Source organism: Pelodiscus sinensis, chromosome 1 (assembly GCF_049634645.1).
Source record: "Pelodiscus sinensis isolate JC-2024 chromosome 1, ASM4963464v1, whole genome shotgun sequence".
In the NCBI taxonomy this organism is placed as follows: Eukaryota; Metazoa; Chordata; order Testudines; family Trionychidae; genus Pelodiscus; species Pelodiscus sinensis.
The window spans coordinates 148,648,031-148,670,675 of NC_134711.1; the positions used below are offsets into that span (position 1 = coordinate 148,648,031).

General features: G+C 44.3%; 1 protein-coding gene across 3 annotated transcripts in view; it reads left to right on the forward strand.

Annotated features, from left to right (window-relative positions):
• The window catches only part of NME7 (NME/NM23 family member 7), a 175,736-nt gene that overhangs the window by 43,820 nt on the left and 109,271 nt on the right, over positions 1 to 22,645 (forward strand). For all 3 annotated transcript variants that reach the window (XM_075907002.1, XM_075907007.1, XM_075907016.1), the window contains exons 3-4: positions 5,558 to 5,724; positions 17,572 to 17,682. In XM_075907002.1, coding sequence (XP_075763117.1) covers positions 5,558 to 5,724; positions 17,572 to 17,682 — 278 coding nt within the window. The remainder of the gene's footprint in view (positions 1 to 5,557; positions 5,725 to 17,571; positions 17,683 to 22,645) is intronic.

The window sequence follows — 22,645 nt, forward strand, 5'->3', positions numbered from 1 at the left end:
GAATGGGAAGCGACTGTCAAAGGAGGAGTACAGCAGAAACGGATCTAGGGGTTATAGTGGACCACGAGCTGAATATGAGTCAGCAGTGTGATGCTGTTGCAAAAAATGCAAACATGATTCTGGAATGCATTAACAGGTGTGTTGTGAGCAAGACACGAGAAGTCATTCTTCCGCTCTGCTCTGCACTAGTTAGGCCTCAGTTGGAGTATTGTGTCCAATTCTGTGCACCACATTTCAAGAAAGATGTGGAGAAATTGGAGCGGGTCCAGAGAAGAGCAACAAGAATGAATAAAGGTCTAGAGAACATGACCTATGAAGGAAGGCTGAAAGAACTGGGTTTGTTTAGTTTAGAAAAGAGAAGATTGAGGGGGGACATGATAGTTTTCAGGTATCTAAAAGGGTGTCATGAGGAGGGAGAAATCTTGTTCATCTTGGCCTCTGAGGATAGAACAAGAAGCAATGGGCTTAAACTGCAGCAAGGGAGGTTTAGGTTGGACATTAGGAAAAAGTTCCTAACTGTCATGGTAATCAACCTCCCTGGGAAATTTATTCCAGTGTTTATGGAATCCCCATCTCTGGAGATATTTAAGAGTAGGTCTATCAGGAATGGTCTAGACTGTATTTGGTCCTGCCATGAGGGCAGGGGACTTGACTCGAAGATCTCTTGAGTTCCCTTCTAAGTGTTCTATGATTCTATTCTATGATTCTATCAAATGACCAAAGATGGGGACCAGGACAGCTATAACTCTATTGGGCCAGCAGTGGACAGGAATGGAATAAGGAACAGCAGTCTACTATATGTTTTAGAGCAGTGGTCCCCAACCTTTTGGGGCTGCCGGGCGCCCAGGGGCGGGGCCACTCACACGCTGGGCACCCGGGGGCAGGGCCACACATGCGCCCGGGGCGGGGCTGCGCACGTGCCTGGAGGCGGAGCTACCCATACGCTGTGTGCCCGGAGCTGGTGCCACCCATGCGCTGCACTCCCGGGGCTGGTGCCACAACTGTGCTGCATACCCAGGGGTGGGGCTGCCCATACGCCACATGCCCGGGGCCAGAACAGCCCATGTCCTGTGCTCCTGGGGACGGGGCCGCCACCGCCCAAGTGCTGCGTGTCCGGAGCCGGAGCCAGTGCCTGTGCCACGTGCCCAGGAGCTGGCAGCACCCATGCACCGCGTGCCCAGTGACAGGGCCGCCAATGTGCTGTGCGCCCGTGGCCGGCACCGCCGCTATGCCGCGCGCCCGGGGCGGTGACGCCCATTCGCTGCAAGTCCGGGGCTAGCACAGCCCTCGCACCGCTCACCCGGGGGCGGGGCCGCCCATGTGCTGCACACCCTGGGCCAGCGCAGACCTCGCGCCGCGCACCCTTGAGTTGGACTGCCTAACCGCCGTGCGCCCGGGGCTGGCCCCAATCACTCAGCGGGCACACAGAAATAGCCTGGCAGGCTCCATGGTGCCCACGGGCACCACGTTGGGGACCACTGTTTTAGAGCATTTGTCTGTTTTTGTGTCCATGTGTCTTTCTGACCCTCAGCTGGGAGATATCCACCACTCCCCCAGCTGCAGCATGCATGGATGGGCACTTCTCACCTGGCCCCAAGCTGCTGCAGTTACAGAGGGCTGGGTTTATCCTCTCTCCCTGGGGCAGTCTGCATACTGAACCTCTCTGCCACACCCCAGGGCAATGATTTAAATTAAGAAAAACAAAACTTATTTGAGTTAAGGACCCAAGCAACTCTGGGTACATTCCCTAATTTCAGATACAGAAATAGTACATGCACACAAATGGGAAAATCATATTCAGTAGATTACAACTTTTCCAATGATACCTTACAAGTAGTTTTTTGCATAAAGCATATGTGCATAAAGCATATGTTCATAAAGCATATGGATAGCCCCACGACACTGTGTAAGTGAGGCTTTCTAATTCTCAGCTTTCCTTTCCTCCTTTTCCTTGCTATACTATGCTTCCTGGCAGTTCCTGGTGGAAAAAAAGGGGAAGCAGAGAAATCAGTGAAAATATTGGAGAGGCAGATTTAGTTATATATAGAGAGGAATGGCCTCTGTTGGCTGTGAGAGAGTTTGACAGTGTTTTTTGTTTCTTATCCCAATAGCTCACAACAGAATAGGGTACCAGGAAGTGCTATGAGCAAATCAGATCTGTTAGCAAATATTCTTTCTTGATTCTCAGAATTTGACATAATTCGAAATTTTACAGGTTAATCCTTAATAATGTATTGCTTGGCATAGAAGTTATGTAGATGATTTATTTAATAAGAGAAGGCTTATAAAAAAATTTTTAAACACACAAAACCAAGATTGTTAGCAGACATTACATCACTTTCACTAAACTTGCTTCTTCAAGCAAAATGTGAGAGACAGAGGGAGAAAGAAAACTGCAAGCTGTATTTACCAAATCTATGTAACATTGATCTATTGTTTACCCACTTTGAGGCTAATTATGTTTTAAATATATCCAGGCATCCATGCCAAAAAATAAACCTCAAACAGGTGGATGAGGAAATATCATCTTTAGGCTTTTTTTATCCATGTCACTTCTACTACTTGGTTATGAGTGCAAAATAACCAGGACTCGTTTTTTCTCACTAGGGTTGAACTGGGCTAGGAAACATGCCCAGTGTTAGGGGGTTTGAAGATTATTGACTTAGTTACATCTGAAAATACGACTCATGAATAAGTCCAGGCAATAATATACAGCCGAATTCAAGGTACTATTTTATCATTTTACCATCTCATCAACTATCAGAATATAGGATGTCAGTTAGTGCAAGACAAAGAGGGGTTTCATTCTGAATAGTCATGAGGAACCTCAAAAGGTTCAGAGTGAAGTAGCCCATCCAATCCTCCCCAAAATGTGTGCTTATCAAAACTATTCTGAGCTTTTCATTATGCAGAATTGGACTGTGAATTTCAGGAGAGCAAAGCTCTGTGAGACTCCTATTGGTTCCTATCAGAATCTGGAAATGGGAGAGAAAAATATCCAAACAATCCAGAATATCAAAAAGATTCACTTTGTTTCTAAAAATGGGCAAAATTTTTGTATTTTCACAAAATCTGATGGTTGGCTTAGCTTTGTAGTGGAAGGTGACACATGGTATATAAGGGCGGGAAGGGGAAGTTTTGGGTGAGAATGGCAGGCCAGACCCCTTTTTGTTACAGAAGTGCCTTGGGATATTTAACATGTATATGCAGCTGAAAGGAAGCTAATTGTTTTCAAGATCTCTGATACTTTGACAGCCCACCTGCAAACTGCATGGAACTTCCTGTGTTTTTCTCAGCAGTCACAATGTTTCAAATCCAGTTCGTAGGCCCTTCGTCCCTCCTCTCCTGCATTTGAGTCATCTTATGCTAATGGTTTGTAGTATACCTCACTGAGATGAAGCTCTGAAGATACCTGTTACAGCATGTGACAATGAGCTGTTCTGGTTTGGGTTATAGAACTGTGGCACAGTGTAGTTCTGCTAGGCAAACTGTCAGTGAGGCTCCCTATAATTCAGACTGGACAGATTACACACAGGGTACCAGAGCCCTTACCACAACACAAACTAACACAAAAGTTACAAATTGGAAAATTCTAAGATATGTCTTTCCTGTGTACTGAGTGATATCTTGCTTGGGGAACCCAGAACTGTGAGCTACTGTCCTACCCCTCTCAAACTCAGCAAAGGTGTGTCTAGATTACAGGTTTTTTTTGTTTTTTTTTTAAGTGGCCTTTTTTCGAAAAAGCCTCTTTTGAAAGAGTCTCGTAGTCTAGATGTAGCCCAAGTGAGAGTTTTGCTTCTGCTTAACTGTGTGGTCAGTTCCTTGATATACAGGCATGTCTGCTTTGCTAGCAAACTTTTCAGGATTCTGCCATTCTAAACCTTACCTTACAGAGATGTTCCTCTCACTGGATGCTCATGGATGTTCAGTTCACTACCTCCACAGAAACAGAATGCACACCAACCTGTCAGTTTAGCTGAAGATTCACACATAGCATTCGTAGATTTTTTTTGTAATAAAACAAGAATAATTTTATTAATAAAGAACAAAAATCTACATGATCATGAGAGAATAAATAATCATGGTTATAAGTAAAAACAAAATATGTTTTCTATTGACTAAAACCAAATTTATCTTTGTCTAAGTTGGTTTCTCGCCTATAGTCAATTTCCAAGTACTCTTGCCTTCTGGGCCAAGAGGATGCAGCTTGCATAGGCTACTGAATCCCCTTGATGGATAACAAAAATGGCTTTTTGCTTGTCTTTATATTCATCAACGTTTCTATACACTGTTTCGAGGACCTGGAAGACTTCATATCATGTCTGTTGTGATTATAAGTGGTCTGCTCCCCTACTAATTAGCTTGATTGAAGGTCTCAGAGGGGTAGCTGTGTTAGTCCATAACTTACAAAAACTTAAAAGAAGACGAGTGATCCCGTAGCACCTTAGAGACTAACATAAAAATATATATGGTGGTATGAACTTTTATGGGTACAACCCACTTCTTCTGATGGTGTTCATTCATCTGAAGAAGTGGGTTGTACCCATGAAAGTACATGATTCCATGTATAATTTTGTTAGTCTCTAAAGTGCTACAGGATCATTCGCCTTTTTAGTTTTGTTAGCTTGAGGTCTTTATTTACTTTATATGTAAATGTGCAATACCCTCTCCCTATTATCAAGCTGATTAGACAAATAAATTCCCATTCCTTTATCTAGGATAGGCTGGGCTTATATGCTGCCTACCAAACACATTTTAAGAATGTTTCTAGGACACATTTACAACTTTTTGTAAACACCCTATACACACACCACATGATGATTTTGGGGACCAGTACTTGTTTGTACGTGACAGCAGCATGTTGGGGCAGTGACTCTCTCAAGCCTGATGTGAGTTGCAGAATGTTGCACTAACTGGTATTGAGGGGCTCCTGGTATCACTGGCTGACAGTTAAAATGGAACAAATTTCTAATACATAGGTGGACCGCCCTAGTCTGGAACCCTTGGGGCCTGAGGGGTCCCTGTATGAAGGAGTTTGCCAGACCAGTGGTAGTCAATGCCAGCCTCTCTTCAGCCAGCCTCTGAACTTGTTTGGAGGGCACCAGGCTTCCTTCCTGGCCACCAGCCCTGGCTTCCAAGTTCCTCTCCTGGTTGCTGACCCCATTTTTGGCCTGTGCCACTGGCCCTGCTTGTGCCCCTGCCCCAGGCCCCAGCCAGGCTCCTGGCTGCCAGCCCTCCTGCCATTGTCCCAACTGCACTCCCAGTATTGCTGCACTCCCTGCTCCACTCCGGATGCCAACTGCTGATCTGGCTGTGCCCCCGGCCCCGGCCAACCCTTCTGCCACTGGCCCCTCTGCCATGAGACTACCAGCCGGCCCCTACTCTTAACTGCTAGGGCGCTTAGGTCCAGCAACATCCATGGTCCTGCCAGAGAGGTTCAACTGTAGTTGGCTTTATACTTTTGAGGCTGTTCTAAAATGGAATAGAATTTATTTTGAATTTGCTCCTAGTTTAATCACCTTCTTTAACTGCTTGGTGATCTTCTTTCTGTCTGCAGTATGATGTGAAGAACCATCGAACCTTTCTCAAACGCACAAAATATGATGACTTACACCTGGAAGATTTGTTTGTAGGCAACAAAATTACTGTCTTTTCACGTCATCTTTCCTTAGTAGACTATGGGGATCAATACACAGCCCGCAAGTTGGGTAGCCACAAAGAAAGGTAAGAGGATGTGATCTCTGAAATTCCTTTGGTATTTCCTATTCACATATCTGTTTGTGCAAGTGAGTTTGTTAAGCTAAGTTTCTTTCTCAGGAGAGACCAGAGAGGGTTTCTGCAGATGAGGAGAGGATATATCTGCTCATTTACATCTTAGGTGAGGGGATTTGATGGTGTGATCTCTGGAAGCAAGATAGAGTAGTTTATACCCCGTCATCAAATCTATGATCTTTTTTGTTTGTTGTTGCACCCTCCACATTACACCTCCCCCAAGATGTAAACTGCTTCTCACTCCAATTCTGGAGCCTAATTCAGTTTTGTTAGAGCTGTGTAACCCTACCATTGTTCACTAATGTTAATTTTATTGGGGTTGAATGGGTGTAGCTTAGGGCAGAATTTCAACTTTGATATGTGCTAGGCTTAAAGGGAATGAATCTTGCAAAAATTGACTGTGTCTTGCAGGGACAAAACATAGGCCTTATGATCCAATGGCATTTCTTTACCAGGTGATATGTTTTATACATCAGCTTGTAGTAGCAGTTAACAACAATAAAAAGAGGGAGATACTTGTGTCCTTCCTCCACTGCTCTTCCCGCAGTAAAGGAAATCCTAAAACATTTCAAAGAAAAATTCCCCAGCTGGGTTGTAGTGTGGCCAAGAAAACTTCTAGGGACAGGCACTCAGCTGATGAAAATTGGAGCTATGCTAATTACACTAGATCAGGCTCATAAGCTCATTCCAACTGAGGCTGCATGATATGTTTGCTTTGGAGAATATGCCTGGAAAAAGTTAATGGATCAAATTCTGCTCTTTGTTGTGCTGTGCTGGATTGACTTCAGTGGAGTTACTCTCTGAATGTGCATCAGTATCAGAGATCAGATTTTAGCTCAATATCTTTAAGAAAAACACTCAGTGTCCTTTCTAGATTGCTGTTCTTAACACCAGTAAGCTCGCTTCTCCTGACTCCTTAGCTCCAAAGCAGCCTGGTTTTTGTGTGTCGTTATTTTAAAACTTAAATTTTAATCAAAACAACACTGATAAGGTTTCAAAGTTGAACATTTACAATTCCCTCACCCCCTAAAAATATTGCCCCTGAGATGACTATAGGAGCAGCCTTCCAAAATAATGTCTCCAGTCATATTGCCTACTGGTTGGAACTGGAGTAGAGGGAGAGAAGGTATGAAAGAGGGAGACTGTGTTTCAGGGCTCTTGGATTACATTTAGAGTCCTGTCAACTTCCTTTTTTGTTTTATTTTTCAGGAAGTTTGTTATTTTGTTTTATCAATTTTATCCGCTCGGGGGGTGGGAAGATCCTTCCCCGGTGCAGGGAGAAAGCTCTGGTCGGGGAGGTCCTCCCATTGGTGTGGGAATCCCCCCCCCCCCCCCCCCACATTCACTCTGTAGAGACAGCTGTTTTCCTATAGGGCTGGATGCCCAGGTGCAGGTGTGCGACCTGGCACATGGGGTCATAGCTTTATTCAGGCATATCCAGTTATCTCTCTATCATCATGATGGAGGGGTGGCTGGGCCAGAGCTAAGTGAGTGGCACTTCATTTAATTTCATATTGCTTTTGGTTTTATTTTTTGTTTGTTTTGCATTTGCAAAAAAATTAGCTCTAGTTATGTTCTTGATTCTGTCAGCCAACTCTGTGTGCTCTTGAGCAAGTCACTTAGGCCTGGCCTACATATAGTTTTCATGCCAGTATAACCTTTTTGGTTAGAGGTGTAAATATTTACTGATGTACTTTACCTGAATAAGCCTTAGTGTGAACGCAATAGCAGCAAAGTAAAGGTGCCTTACATGGGATTTGTTTATTCCCTTTCTCATTTGGGAATAGCTACACTGGCATACAATACCTTTAGACCGGTGTGCATGCATTTTATATTGAGAGGAATGCGTGGCTTTATATTCTCATTTTAAAACAGTACAAATTGTGTGTCTGGATAAGCCCTTGATCTCTCATTTTCTCCATCTGTATTATGGTGTTAATAATACTCACCATGCCCATCTTTAGCCACAGAAGAGACAGTGCTTAATTTATTCAGAATGATTAAATGATGGCCATTGATATATATCTTATTCAATATCAAAGGGATCAGGAAAATCCTGTTTCCTAGAAGAAATTGGCTTTCAATAGTTAAAGAAGATTATGTTGCTTGGGGGGGAAGTAACTGCTTATGGGGAATTGCCTATTAGGGACTATCCTTAATGCAGTGACTGAAGGGGAAAGAGGAGTTTTGCAAGAGAGGATGAAATGAGCATCACCAAAGATAAAGAACGTGCAGCTGGGCAATTTTGCTGTAGCTGCACATGGCAGAATAATCTCCTCCTTGTTCTGTAATAGTTCTACATGATCCATACAGCTAGTAGATGGAAATAATTAGTCTCAGGTTTGGAAAACTTTACATGCTCTTTATTTTCTAGAGAAGCATGTGCAAAATGCTCAATGAGTACTCCAGGCTAGACAGTATCTGCACATCAAGCATCTTATACTTTCTGAAATTGGGCCCTTTGTTTTTGTCAGACCAATTTTTATGTGGTCCCTTTTCTGATTTATAATTGCACTTTGTCCATACAAGGAAAGTTATAACTCTCAACTTAAAATCTATTTAGTTTCAAGTAATGACTTTAAAGTAATTTCAAGTTCTACACTTACCTCTGAGTCTCCCTGGTACTTTGTTTATAGGCTTTAAAATCATGCTTGTCTGTTTAAATGCTCCACTCCACACACTCTTGCTATCCTAAAGACCCACAGAAACAAGAAGACTAAGGAACTTAAGTTAACACACAATGCTGTCCAATGAATAAAGTAAATACAATAGATCAAACAGAGAATTTCCCTCTTTAATCTTTCACTTATAGAGATGTAAGGATTGCACTTATAACACTAATTTACATTTTTCAGATCTGTATTTTTAAGAGGACTATGTGCCTTTAATGTATTCAGTTACTATAACCGTATTGAAAAATTATTAGAATGCTCATGGCGAACCAAAAATAGCAGAATATTTTATTGATTTGTCAAGTCACTAACATGCTTCTAGTCATTTATCATATTTCCTCCCCTCCCCAACGTAAGAGTTATTTCTTGTAATAGTCCTTCTACTAAAATTAAATAAACCACATAGCCATAGACATATTTTATGCAGCAGATACCCTTCTTATGATCACCAGCTATACCTCTCTGGTCTGGGACTCTCTGATCCAGCAACAACCATGGATGTTGCTGGACCAGAGAGCCCCAGCCACAGAGGTTGCCAGCAGTTGGGAACTCTACTGATGTGGCAGAAGGGAGCCCACAGGGCCAGTGGCCTGGAGGCAGGGAGCCTGGTCAATGGGCCAAGGTTGTGTGTCAGCCGATGGTCAGGGCAGTGCTTGGTGTGTGTTATACACCCGAGTCTTCAACTGCTAGAACTCAAGGTTCCTTTGCTGACGGGCAACCCAAAAGTTTTACGTCTGTGTCTTTGGCTGCTAGGACCGGGGTCCCCTTGCAGCGGGCAGCCAACAGGCTGACAGATGCCCCAAAAGTTTGCAGGAGAGCTTATTACACTTGAGACTTTAACTGCTAGGGCACACAGTCCCTTTCGCAGCGGGCAGCCAAGGGAAGGCTGACAGGCGCCCCATGGATCTGTCCCCTGGAGGCGACACGATCCAAATGCCCAGCTTTGCCTGTGTCTGCTCCCTATGACTGGCTGGAGTTCTTTTAAATTGTGCTTGGTTTTGTTACAGCAACTGAAGGAGTCAGGCTAAAGCTTAAACAGTGACAGGTTTATTAAAGAAGCTTATAAATCATATGGTTACAATGGCTATTGCTTTATTTCTTAACTGCTAGCAAATATAGATCTTAAAAATGGTAGGTCCCAGACCCGTTTCATGCCAGGACTGAGCTGGGCTACTGGCCAGCCTGCTAAAGAATTTACTGTCAAGGCTGGGGGAGGGAAATGCATGTAGTCTATAGCATTAACCTACAAGCTTTTGGTTAATCGATTACACTATTATATCCTTAGTTCTACTCCCTAATGCACTAGTGTGGACTGACATGTCAGAACCCTAAAATACATTTGTGATGGGTTGGATCACAGATCTCCCCTTGTGACTGTCACCCAAAGTACTGCTCATACCACTGAGCACATCTGCCTGTTTTCTGGGGTGCCCCACCATCCTGTCCTGCTGGGTCAGAAGCTCTGGTCTCTCCCAGTGAAGGCACAAAGTTGGGGTAACAGCCCCATAGCAGAGTTACACAAACACTGAATCAGCTCAGGGAGAGCTCAGTTACAGTGACTTGACGGCATCCAGGAATACAACCTCCAGAAGACTCCATCTCACTTTGTATAAAAGTTTTACACAGCAAGTTCATAAAGTGCACTCTCTTTATCAGAAATAAGCACAGCTATGTCACAGCTTCAAGACACGATAAGTCATTTTTCCGTTCTACTCTGTGCTGATTAGGCCTCAATTGGAGTATTGTGTCCAGTTCTGGGCACCACATTTCAAGAAAGATGTGGAAAAATTGGATAATGTCCAGAGAAGAGCAACAAAAATTATTAAAGGTCTAGAGAACTTGATCTATAAAGGAAGACTGAAATAATTGGGCTTGTTTAGTTTGGAAAGGAGAAGACTGAGAGCGGACATGATAATGGCCTTCAGGTATCTAAAAGGGTGTCGTGAGGAGGAGGAAGAAAAATTGTTTTCCTTGGCCTCTGAGGATAGGACAAGAAAGAATGGGCTTAAACTGCAGCATGGGAGGTTTAGGTTGGACATTAGGAAAAATTTCCTAACTGCCAGAGTGGGTAAACACTGGCCTAATTGGCCTTGGGAGGTTGTGCAATCTCCATCTCAAGAGATATTTAAGAGCAGTTTCTTAGATAGACCATCCCTGATAGATGTCTAGATGGTATTGGGTCGGACTTGACTTGATGACCTCTCGAGGTCCTTTCCAGTTCTAGTGTTCTATGATTCTATTGTCCCGTCCAGGTAATAATTATTTACATTCTACTTGATACCAAACAAAAGTGATTTTATTAAGTATAGTATAAAAAGTAGGATTTAAGTTATTGCAATTGACGACCGGCAGATCAAAGCAAATTAGTAAGCTAAAATAAACAAAACGCATCAGTTAAGACTAATACACTAAGGGCATGTCTACACAGAAAGGTTAAACTTGAAATAAGCTATGCAAATTGAGCTATGCTAATTGCATAGTTTAAGTCGAAATATCTTTTTTAAACTTTGGTGCTGTCTGTTGTGACAGCAGGTTAATGGGCTTGATGGAAGGGGAGAGAGGCAGCTCTTACAGAGGGAACAGCAGCAATCCTGGCTAATTAGGGGCAGCTGAGACAGGGCAGCTGCAAATCAATTAAGGGTCAGGTGAAGCTGATTCAGGCTGCCAGGAGGTCTCTTAAAAAACCCTCCCTGTGTGTGTGGAGAGTTGAGAGAGAGTTTGGAGAGTGAAGGAGGAGTTTGGAGATAAAGACAACTGATAAGGAGACCGGAGGAGCCAAGCAGAACAGCATCAGCCCTGCTAAAGGCTGCAGGGAGACGACAGAGGGACAAACACCAAAACAAGGTGAGTGAGTCTGATACTGTGACTCCTAAACTGTGGGACAGTGGGCTGAATGGGGTCAGGGGCCCAGGAGTGGGACTGATCCTGCGCCCCTATATAGCAGTTATTTTGAGAGAATACTCTTCTCCTGATTTCCCTTACTCTTCATACAATGAGGATTACAGGAGTCAGAATAAGTAGTCCTACAGCTCAATATTATTTTGACATTATGTCGAAATAACTGCTTGTGTGTAGACACGGACTGTGTTATTTTGGAATAATGTCGGTTATTCCAAAATAACGCTGCTCTGTAGACATAGTCCAAGAGAAGCTGTTACAGACCATAACTTCTCACTTTAGTCCTTATTTCAGGAGAAGTCCTTCAGGCAAGAGGTGATCTTTTTTCCAACCTGGGTCCAGCTGCATCTCTTCTCTTCCTCTTGTTAGAGCTTTGTTTCCAGGTCTCTTCATGTGCCCTCTTGTGATAGGATGTAGTCCTGTGAAGCCAGCTGAAGACAATCTATTGCTTCCCATCCCTTAAACAGAATTTCCTCAGGATGAGAATTCTGTTCCATTCTACCCCTCTCCCTCAGTTGAAGAATTCAGAATTAAAGATGATTTCTAGCACCAGATGGTATGGTCACCTGTCTTTATAGGGCCAACCACAGTCCAGGCTTACCAGAAAAATAAGGCCATTCACAGTTCATTGCCTTGAACACTGGGCCATTAAGTTCCTTAAGTAGCACTAATTGCTTTCATTAGAAGACCCAGATTAATATATGGGCTTGCACTTCATATTTCTAACTTGACATGCAAGAAAGATACATGGACTCAAATAGAATATACACATTCAGGTGATTACAAGCTCCTGAATGATAGGTTAGTTGCCCTGTTTTACAGTATATACTGTTTTGTAGTATATTTGAGTTATGCATATTCACATTCAAAATATATTTCCATTAAAATATGGGAAATGTCATAATTTTACTACTTAAAACTACAAATGTATCACATGAACTAAAATCCAATCTCAGGAGTAGTACTCATCTTGCTGGGGATCATAACACTTTTTACCCTGCATTTCTCCATGAAACACATACTTACCGTTATCAGGTAATGTTCTATCTATCAGGGATGTTCTAGACCAGTGGTCTCCAACCTTTCTGGGTGGTGGGTGCTGCGCGGGGCTGCTGGGCCAACCAGGGATTCGGTCTGGGCCGCCTGGGGACAGGGCCACCCGGGGCAGAGGCTGCACATGTGCCGCGTGCCTGGGGGTGGGGCCAGAGGCAGCTCTGGGTTTTTTGCTGCACAAGCAAAACATTTTTTGGCCGTCCCCCCAGGACAGGCACTGAGGAGGACAGCGCCCCTTTCTCTTTGACTCCCACCACACACTCTGGCCAAACCCAGCCTACATCCTGTCTCCCCTCCATACACATCCCTGTCCACACACATCCCGACTCCCCCCCCCTCCCTCCCCCCCCCCATGCACTCACGGAACCCAGTTTCCACCTTCTCTCCCCTCCCAGGCAAACCCGACCCCTCAGTGACTGGACCCAGTCCACCCCTCTTCTCTCCCCCACCTGATGCACCCTGTACCCTCTTCCCTCCCAGCCTAACCCGACTCCTCTCCCACCTCCCCACACTGACCGAATTCCGTCTCCTTTCTCTCTCCCCACCAAATCCTTGTGTCCCCTCCCCACAGCATGCGCGGAAATGTCGGAGCGCCCTGGGGGAGGGGTGAAAGTATCACGGGTCCCCCTACTTCCCTTTCTCTGCAGCTGTACACACCTATCCCTGATGTGAAGCGGGGCTGTGACGGACCGGGCCGTGTCTGGGCACAGCTGAGGGCGTCCGCTCAGGGCGAATTGCTCGAATCCGGGGCTCCTTACAGCCCCCGACTGGTGACCTCTCCACACAGGCCACAAACCAGTCCCACAGAGCGCTTCAGCAACCTGCCTGAAGCCTCCCGAGCAAAACCCCTCCGACACCCCAGCAATATCCGTGCCCCAGATGGCCCCGGGCCTATACACAGGTGGGGGGTCCTATCACCCAATCCCACCTACCCCGAACAAGTTCTGTCCGGTTCCAAGAAACCAGCCACAGATCCCTGGTCAATTTACCCTCTGGACCTTACCCACAAATCACGCTGGGCCAATCCTTTAGAATATATATCTAAAGGTTTATTATCACAATAAAGAAAAGTATGAGAGTAAGGTTATTAAAGTACAGTACGTTACATGCACCGAATCTCCCAGTTCTCGATGCAGGCTCTAGCAGAGATGTTGCAGCTGCTGGTTTAAAAGTTCTTATTGCACATCCTAAGATCAGGATGGGTTCACAGGTCTTCCGGGCTCTTCAATCCCTGCAGTGCTGCCTCTGGGATGAAGTGCTGAGCTGAGAACAAAATGGCATCGACCACATGGCCTCTTTATACCCCCTTCCTGGCCTCTTCTGGTCTCAGCCGGTCACCTGGTCCTCAGCCTCTCTCTGCTGGCCGCTCTTAGGTGTCCGCCCTCATGCTTTAGGTGTGTCTTTGGGCCATCAAGTGCCATTGTTCCACAGGGCTTCACTACTCAGCCTGTCCATAGCAATGCTTAACCACATTCAGAGAAATATTCATCTTCCACACAGATTACAGATCTACACACACAGACATTATATACTCACATAAATAGTGTACACAGGATGAGAAAACAACAAGCTCCCATTCAATACCCCATATGGCTCCCTTTTGTACCAATTTCTGGGGCCAACACCCCCACCTAGGGGTGCAGCAGTGATCTGGCTGCTTCCCTCCAATTCAGTAATGTGACAGGGGCGCCGCAGGCATCCCTCCCCTGCAAGAGGAGAGAGAGGAGCCGCCAGGCCAGGGCTCACCTGCAGCCACTGCAAGGGACTCTGCGGCCGGCAGCTCCCGGGGGTGCTGTGGAAGTGCGGAGGGGCCGGCGTGGTAGTGCAGCTGGCTGGCAGCCCCGGACAAACACCTGGGAGCAGGAGTGAGGCAGAGCACTAGGTGGGGCGCTGCCTGCGCCAGGGTCCAAGCTCCTCGTGGAGCAGGCGGAGGGTCTCCTGAGCTCTCCTGGCGCTGATTAGACAAGAGGCCGGAGGGAAGCGGATAGATGGGGGGAGGGGCTGAAATCAACAACAACGATCAGCGCAGCAGCAGTGCGAGCGGGGACGGTGGCAGATGACTCAGACCATGGGGCACAGCTGCCCCCCCCTGCCTGCTGCTGAGCTCACTGGAGTTCGCCATCGAGGTGGGTAGGTGCGGGGCGCACCCGCTCCTCCCAAGGACTCAGCTCAACATGGTGGGGCTCAGCGCTCGCCCGCCTCCTGGCCGGGCTGCCCACCATGGCGCCCCCCTAGGACACTGACAGTGGCTAGCAGAGCGTGCTGTACCTGCCTTCATGCCAGCCCCAGCCCGGTCGCCTCTCCCCGTCGGCTGCCGCTCCACAGATGCTCGGCTGCTTCATGCCCAGCCCTGCCTGGGCATGTGCGGAGCGTGGCGGCGGTGCCCCCATGCCGGCTTGTGGCCTGCTGCTGGGACCCCGCTGCTCAGGGGGACAGTAGCAGCATTGGGCACCCTGCAAACTTCAATTGTTGCCTAGCGCAGCCGCCGGGGAGTGGGGGGAGGCAGCGGGAGGCAGGGGTGGCTGGGCTCTGGAATCCTGCTGCATGGCCCTGCTCCCCTCTCCCTTCCCTCCTTTGTCTCCCTGCTGCCCGGTGCCTTCCCTGCCACTCTCCCCTCCGCCGCCCCGCCCATTGTCTTGGGCAGGCACAGGCAGGCCTGCATCTGGCGGTAAGGCTGGCTGGAATGCCGCCCCTGAAAATGTGTCGCCCCAAGCACATGATTGGTTTGCTGGTGCCTAGAGCCGGCCTTGGGCAGCATCGTGCATGCACCGAGCTCCCGGGGGCAGCGCTACGCGGGTGCACAAATGCCCTGGCGGGCACCATGACCCCCACGGGCATCGTGTTGGGGACCACTGCTCTAGACAGTACTGGGTTCTGACATGAGTGCTGGGAACTGGACTTGACCTCTCGAGGTCCCTTCCGATTCTAGTGTTCTATGATTCTATGAAAAATACTATTATAAACAAGTGCTGGAAAAAAATCTTTCTGACAGATGTTTATTTCAGAAAGTGCTGCAGTTAATTGCTTCACCCTAAAGTATTTCACTGCATGTTTCTAGTAATTAAGGATCTGCTATCGGAGTCTGAAATCAGCAAAGTAAACAACAGATTATTCTAGGATTAAACACCTTTTCTCTAATAGTTTATATAACTATAATAAAACAAAAAAAACCAACCCCTAAACAAGCATTTTGAAGGAAAACACTAGCTTCAAATTGAGTTGAAATTCCCAGTCAAACAACTTGACCCTTTCCAGTCTTCAGTCAATCTTGCTTGCATCATTGCACTGTTTCCATAGACATGTACTTAATCATATCCACAGATCTGAGCATCCTGATGTTTGGAGAAGTTCACATTTGGCTCTGAATTTTGCAGTTTAGATCTTTCCCTTCCTCTGCCCCATCAGGAGTATCAGATTAAATTCTGCCTCCTTTCTAACATTTCCTGTGTCCATTCACTGTAAAAGCCTTGGGTGTGGCTAGTGTTGTTTATTCCCACAACATCTTTGATATCTATTAGTGATCAGAGCTAATGCAATGGCACTTTGTCAATTTCCCCTCATTTTATCATGTTATTTCCAGTTAGAACAAATTGTAGTGAGAAATAAAGTGAGCAAACTGGCAGCATCTACCTTCTCTAGATAAATGCATTGAAAGAAAAGAAACATTCAGTCTTGAATATTCTCCAGTGCTGAAGATGGTATAAAAGATAGAAAGAAACTCATTGGATTTTCAGATTCCAGGCAGAGTTTGTGATACACGCAGTTAGATAAATCATCTGTTGATTTGTAAGATAAGCATATTGGATGCTGACTCATTGGGAGAATAAATAATGGGAGCACACGGTGTTATTTTACATAATTCATGTTATGCCACTTATTATTTATGATTAATAGGGAATTTTGTATTGACAGTGCTTTGAGTATAAAAGATAATTGCAGAGGAGATGGGATGAACTGGATAGCTTAGAGATTTTTGTTTTGCTCTCATAATATAGATTTTATCCATAAAATAGGATAATAGTTCCAAAGAGCTATTGGTCTAAATAGTCAGGATAAAGGAAGCGATTATAATTCATGTTTGTACAGCACCTCGCATGATGAGACCATTCCGCATTGCTCTAGTACAGATAATAAATATGGACTCGCTTTCTTTTACAAGCACTGTGGAAGAAGCACAATTTTTATGGAAGGATTTGAATAGGAAGAGAGTAGAGGCTTGTTGATCAGGAGGTCATTCTGTGCATAAAGAGCTGTGTGAATAAACAGGCATAAATGGAAGAGAGAAAAAGAATAAATAGGATGTTAAAGCTTGCATGTGCGGGTGGGAGGACCTGATGGAAAAATCTCTCAATCTCCAGCATGAAACAGCTTCGCTTTATAAATCAAATATATATAGTCTTTGTATTTCTATAGCCCCTTCTATCTGTGCATCTCAAAATGCTGTGCATTCACCAGCAAATTCGGCTTTTACATCTCATTAGTAACCCCATTCATTACAGCCTCCCAAAGATACCTGGAATTTTTGTTATAAAATGATTGTCCTGTTGTAAGACTTAGCATAGGTACACGCTACCATATCTGGAGTTACAGACATCTTAGATGGCACAAAGGTCTCCTACTTACTGCTGACTGTGCCACAGGCAAATATTATTTTAAGGTTTTAGTGCCTCCATCATACATGAAAGATATACATGTGCGTGACGGAAGGTCAATAAAGGTCTGAGGCAAAATTGTTGCATGACTGTAATTCTGCATTTCTGTATTTCCTTATGTGAAGCTTCCCCCCCCCCCTTAGGCTGTGTCCAGACTCAGGGTTTTTTCCGAAAAAAGTAGCCTTTTTTCGAAAAAACTTCACCTGTGTCTAGACTGCAGCCGCGTTCTTTTGAAATTAAATCGAAAGAACGCGGCTTTTCTTTCGATGGCGGTAAACCTAATTTCACGAGGAAGAAAGCCTTTTTTCTGCCTGGGTGCTCTCTTTCGAAAAAGCAGCTTGCTTTTTTGAAAGTTCCACTTGCAGTCTAGACGCTCTTTTTCGAAAGAGGCTTTTTCGAAAGTATCTTTCGAAAAAGCCTCTTTCGAAAGAGGCTTGCAGTCTAGACATAGCCTTAGAGTTTTATTTACACTTTTGTCTTTTCCTCAAATAATGAAAATTCCAAATTCTTTTCTGCTTTTTCAGAACACTGGCTTTGGTTAAACCTGATGCAATACCCAAGGTTGGAGAACTAATTGATATCATCATTAATGCTGGGTTTACAATAACTAAAGCCAAAATGATGTCACTTTCACGGTAAGGCTTTGTTAACGTTCCCTATAGGATGTAATTATATTGTTCTATAGTGTATCCTCTCATCTACTCCATGTTATTCAGAACATTAGATCTGTTCCACTAAGTAGCAAAGAAGGGGATCTGTTTCATAATTCAGGATGTTTGCGAGGGGCCTTTCCTGCAGCAGAGTCAGGCTTCTGGCACTCAAGTGAGTGTAGCCGGCTCTGATAGAAGCTGTCTGTCTGACTGAAGGAGTGAGCAGTCTGATACTTATGCTCAGTAGTAGTTCACTTGCTGTGCAACGTATTCTTAGCCCATAGCTGTTTCTGATCCTGTCTTCGCCTCCACTTTCTCTAGCCTTGCTCCTGCTCCAGCCCCAGGCTGCTTTGGTTCCATGGCTCACTCCTTCTTGTCTTCTGACTCACAGCTCAGGTCCTCAACTCTACCTTTTGTCTGTGACTGGTTGACTGTTGGGCTTAGGTTTTGATCTCTGATGCGTAGCTGTGATTCTTGGCTTCACTCCTGGAACTGCCCTCTCTAGATTCAGCTCTAACTGGTATGCCAGACTCAACCTTAAACCACTAGGACTGATGATCATTCACAAAACTCTGGTCATCTGAAGAAGTGGGCTGTGCCCACAAAAGCTCATGATACCATCTACATGTTTTGTTAGTCTATAAAGTGCTACCAGACCATTTTTTAAAGTTTATTCTGCACAGACTAATTCAGCTATCCCCTGAAGCAAACTCAATCACTGACAGTTTGAGGAACCCAAAAGATTGAAGAAGGGCAGATAAGTAGCTGGGCTGCCCCCCTCAGATTCATCAGAGGCAGCTGTGCAGGACATTTGGGGAATCTTGCAGATGCTATGGTTGCAGGTTCTGGTTTTGCAGTGAAAACTGCCATGTTACACGCTCAAGTTCTCACCCGTATCTGCTATTCTAGCTTCTAGGGAGTTGGAGATTTTATGGCAGGTTAAATGTGACAGAGCCCACAACAGGTTCTATGCTTTCATAAACCAGTGCTGGCTCCTGTTCATGCTTTGGCTCCAGTTATTCTCCATTGGCCAGACCTGATTAGGACTGGAGGATTACAGAATCTTTCAAAAAAGAGGTTTTTTTTTGTTTTGTTTTGTTTTTTTTAAGAATCATCTAGACAGCAGTTTCGCTTTCGAAAAGTCCTTTTTCGAAAGAACGCGTGGCCTCCATTATGGAAATGAAGCACAGGAAATTCAAAACCCAGCTTCATTTGCAATTTTGATCTTTCTAATTTACATCCCTCTTTTGAAAGAGGGATGTAGTCTAGACATATCCCTAGTCCAGAATTTTGCACTTATGACAGGACTAAGTATTATTCAGACCATCTCTGACAGCTGTTTTGAGGTTTTTAAGAGCGGGTTAGACAATGATGGAGCGTCCACAACTTCACTAGGCAGTTTATTCCAGAGGTTAACCACCCTGACAGTTCAGAAATGTTTTCTCATGTCCAGCTAAACCTCCCTGCCTGCCATTTAAGACAATTGCTTCTTGTCTTGTCTTCAGATGTTAAGGAGAATAATTTTTCTCCCTTCTCCTTACAGCAACCTTTTATGTATTTGAAAACTATTATCATGTCCCCTCTGTCTTCCTTTCTCTACACTGAACAAACCCACTTTTTTCAATCTTTCCTTACCGGTAATGTTTTCTAGACCTTTAATCATTTTTGTTGCTATTCTTTGGGCAGTCTCCATTTTGTCTACATCTTTCCTAAAATTTAGTGGAGTTGAGGCACAGAACCATAGTGACGGGCTAATCAACTTGGGGTGTATCTAGACTACTGAGTTTTGTCGACAAAAGTGAACTTTTGTCGACAAAACTATACCTGCGTCTACACTACCGCTGAGTTCTTTCGACATAACGTCGACAGAACTCAGCAGTTTTGTCGACGCTGGTAAACCTCGTTTTACGAGGCATAACACCTTCTGTTGACAGAGTTCTGTCGACAGAAGGTGTTATTGCCTGTAGGGTTGCATCTAGACTACAGGGTTTTGTCGACAAAGCAGCTTGCTTTGTCGACAGAACTGAATGTGTCTAGACGCTCTATGTTGACAGAAGTTTTGTCGACAGTATCTGTCGACACAACTTCCGTCGACAAAACCCTGTAGTCTAGACGTACCCCTGGAGTCGAGTGGAAGAAGTACTTTTCATATCTTGATTACAACCCTCCTGCTAATCTCAGAATTAGGTTTCCTTTTTTTTCAGCAGTATTAGACTATTCATTTATATTTAGTTTGTGATCTACTATGACCTCAGATGCCTTTCTATAGCACTCTTTCCTAAGCAGTCACTTCCCAGTCTGTATATGTACAACTAAGTAGAATACTTTGCATTTATTCTTACTGCATTTCATCCTGTTTACTTCAGACCATTTCTCCGGTTTGTCTAGATCACTTTGAATATTAATCATATGCCCTAAATGACTTGCAGCCATTACTAGCTTGGTATTTGTCCACAAACTTTAGATAATGGCATAGAGAAATAATTTCTAAATTACTGAAGAAGAAATTGAACAGAACCAGACCCAGAACTAATCCCCGTGACACCCCACTTGCTATGCTTTTCCAGCTTGACTGTAAACCACTCTCTGGGAATGGTTTTCCAACCAGTTAGGCACCCACTTTGTTCCATCTAGGTTGTATTTTCCTAGTGTGTTTGAGATGGTCATGCAAGACAGTATCAAAAGCCTTACTAAAATCAAGATTCATCTTCAGGAAGACAGAACCTTTCGCCTACCAGGAGAGCCAACAGCAACACCAAGTCCCTGGGAAAGGCAGGGAGGCCTCTTGGCTCTGTGATTCTGGAAGGGGTGGAGCATTGGGTAGAAGGAGCAGGGCTGGGGGCAGCCAGCTCTCAGTCCTTAGAGCCGTCTGGAGCACGTGGCATGGCATTCCAGCAGCGATTTAAAGGGCTTGGGGCTCTGGGCATTGCCATTGCCACTGCCGCAGCAGCGGCGGCTGGGTGCCCATGGCCTTTTAGAATTGCCAAATCCCAAGGCAATTGCTCCCTTTGTCCCTCCCCATTGGCAGGCCTGTGTGTGCCTTGGCTATGGGGCACAAGTCAGGACAAGGCTAGCCTGTTCCTGGATTCTGAAATTCTTTCTGGTGTCCTCTCTGTTCTTGAGCAGCAAAATTTGGAGAGAGAGTATATTGGGGAAAGAATAAAGTTAGATTTGGGGAATCTACAATGAAGGAATTTTACAAAGTCCATATACTATTTCTCGGCTGTGACTGTGTCGTACCTCCCTACTCAATATCTTTGAGGAGAAAAATCAATCTCATGGGATTTTTACTCTTGAATGTTGAGCTCCATTACAAGATGAGGAGGAATTTCCTTGTATTTTCTGCCCTCTGAAGTAGTGGTACGACAGTACTGGACCACCCCTCCAATAGTCACATATTGCTATGTGAAACTATTCCGGTCCCTAGAACCTGCACCACAATTCCAGTTCTTGAGTGCAGACCTCTCAATCCTCCATTCGTCTCTTAATAAATATAAACCATTTTGCAGCCCAACTTTCCTTCTGCTGTCTGGGAATCTTGTTTCCTGGAGTGCTAGGCACTTCTTTGTTTTTATATGTCTGTTTCTTTAGTGGTAACTGAATCTCCATTGAACCACTTTATATATTTTGGATTTTGCTTATCTTGAAGGAAAGAAATCCAAGCAGTTTAGATTACATTTACATTTTTATTACGGATCATGATGAATGATCTAAAATGGTGACTTGGTATTTGCAGCTTTCATAAGACCCTGAACTTCTGTCTATTGGGCTTGCACCATATTCCTAGTGATGGCATGTAGTAATGTCAAAATTCTAATCCCAGATATCCCTTTCGGTTGATTTGTCCAGATCAGCTTCAGCTTCTGCTATTTTTAGTTTTGAGGGTTTTTTTGATGGGATGCCATTGCAGACATGTGCCTGGCTGACCCCCATTATCTTGATTGACACCTTTTGTAAAACTCATGGCTTAGATATGAAAGGAAGGGCAAATGCCTGTTTTGATAGGTCAATTCTCCATTCTCTTCAGCTAATCACTTCTCTCATCTGCTCACTGTCCAAAATGAATTCAACTTTCTATGCTCTACAAGTGGGGATCTGCTGAGAGAGAATGGGAAATAATGATACAGCTAGCAGCTTTGGTTTGGAATTTAATGCCACAGGAGGGTTTTGTTTTTTGTTTGAATAAGCAATAGAGCTGAGCAAATGCTTTGAAAAAAATCCACAGATACTTGTTCAAATTTTTATATGATTTAGCTTAGATTGGATTAATGCCAACTTTCTATATACTTTCCATGAAAATTCTAGTGAATTAGCTTACTGGTAGTAATTATTGCCAAAATAGTGAATTTTAGGAAAATATTTAGAATATTTGTAGAAAATAGTTTTTGATTTGGCATAATGAGAAACTTCCTTCTAAAAGCATTACACCTCCAATAAATAAACAAGAAACATACTGAGAGACATATCCAATAAAATGCCTCAAATTTTGAATGTCAGGTACTTGCAGTGATTTATAAACTACAGATCTGGAATTTGAGTAATGAATAAATTTGAGAAGATCATGTTCTATGAAGCATAGCAAATCAAATTCTTTAGCTAAATTATTCATTAGAAGTTATTCACCCACTTGGAGTAAGGACTTCAGAATTGGTCCCAGTGACTTTTACTAGATTTCTTCACACTCACATTTCTCATTATTCCTTCCTTGTCTTCATAGAAGTTAGTTGATACACTGATGGACTGAAGACTGAGTGAACATGGCCAAGTTATTTTATAGATATGACCATACTATGCATTTTGGCATGCTTGGAATCTGCCTTTTAAAAATTGTGCTGATGACTGCGTCCAGTTCTGAGCAATGAGTGGAATCAGAGACCAAAAGTTTCACAGAACTGTACTTGTAACCAAAAATAACTTTCTAAGATGGGAAGTTAATAGGAAAGTATAC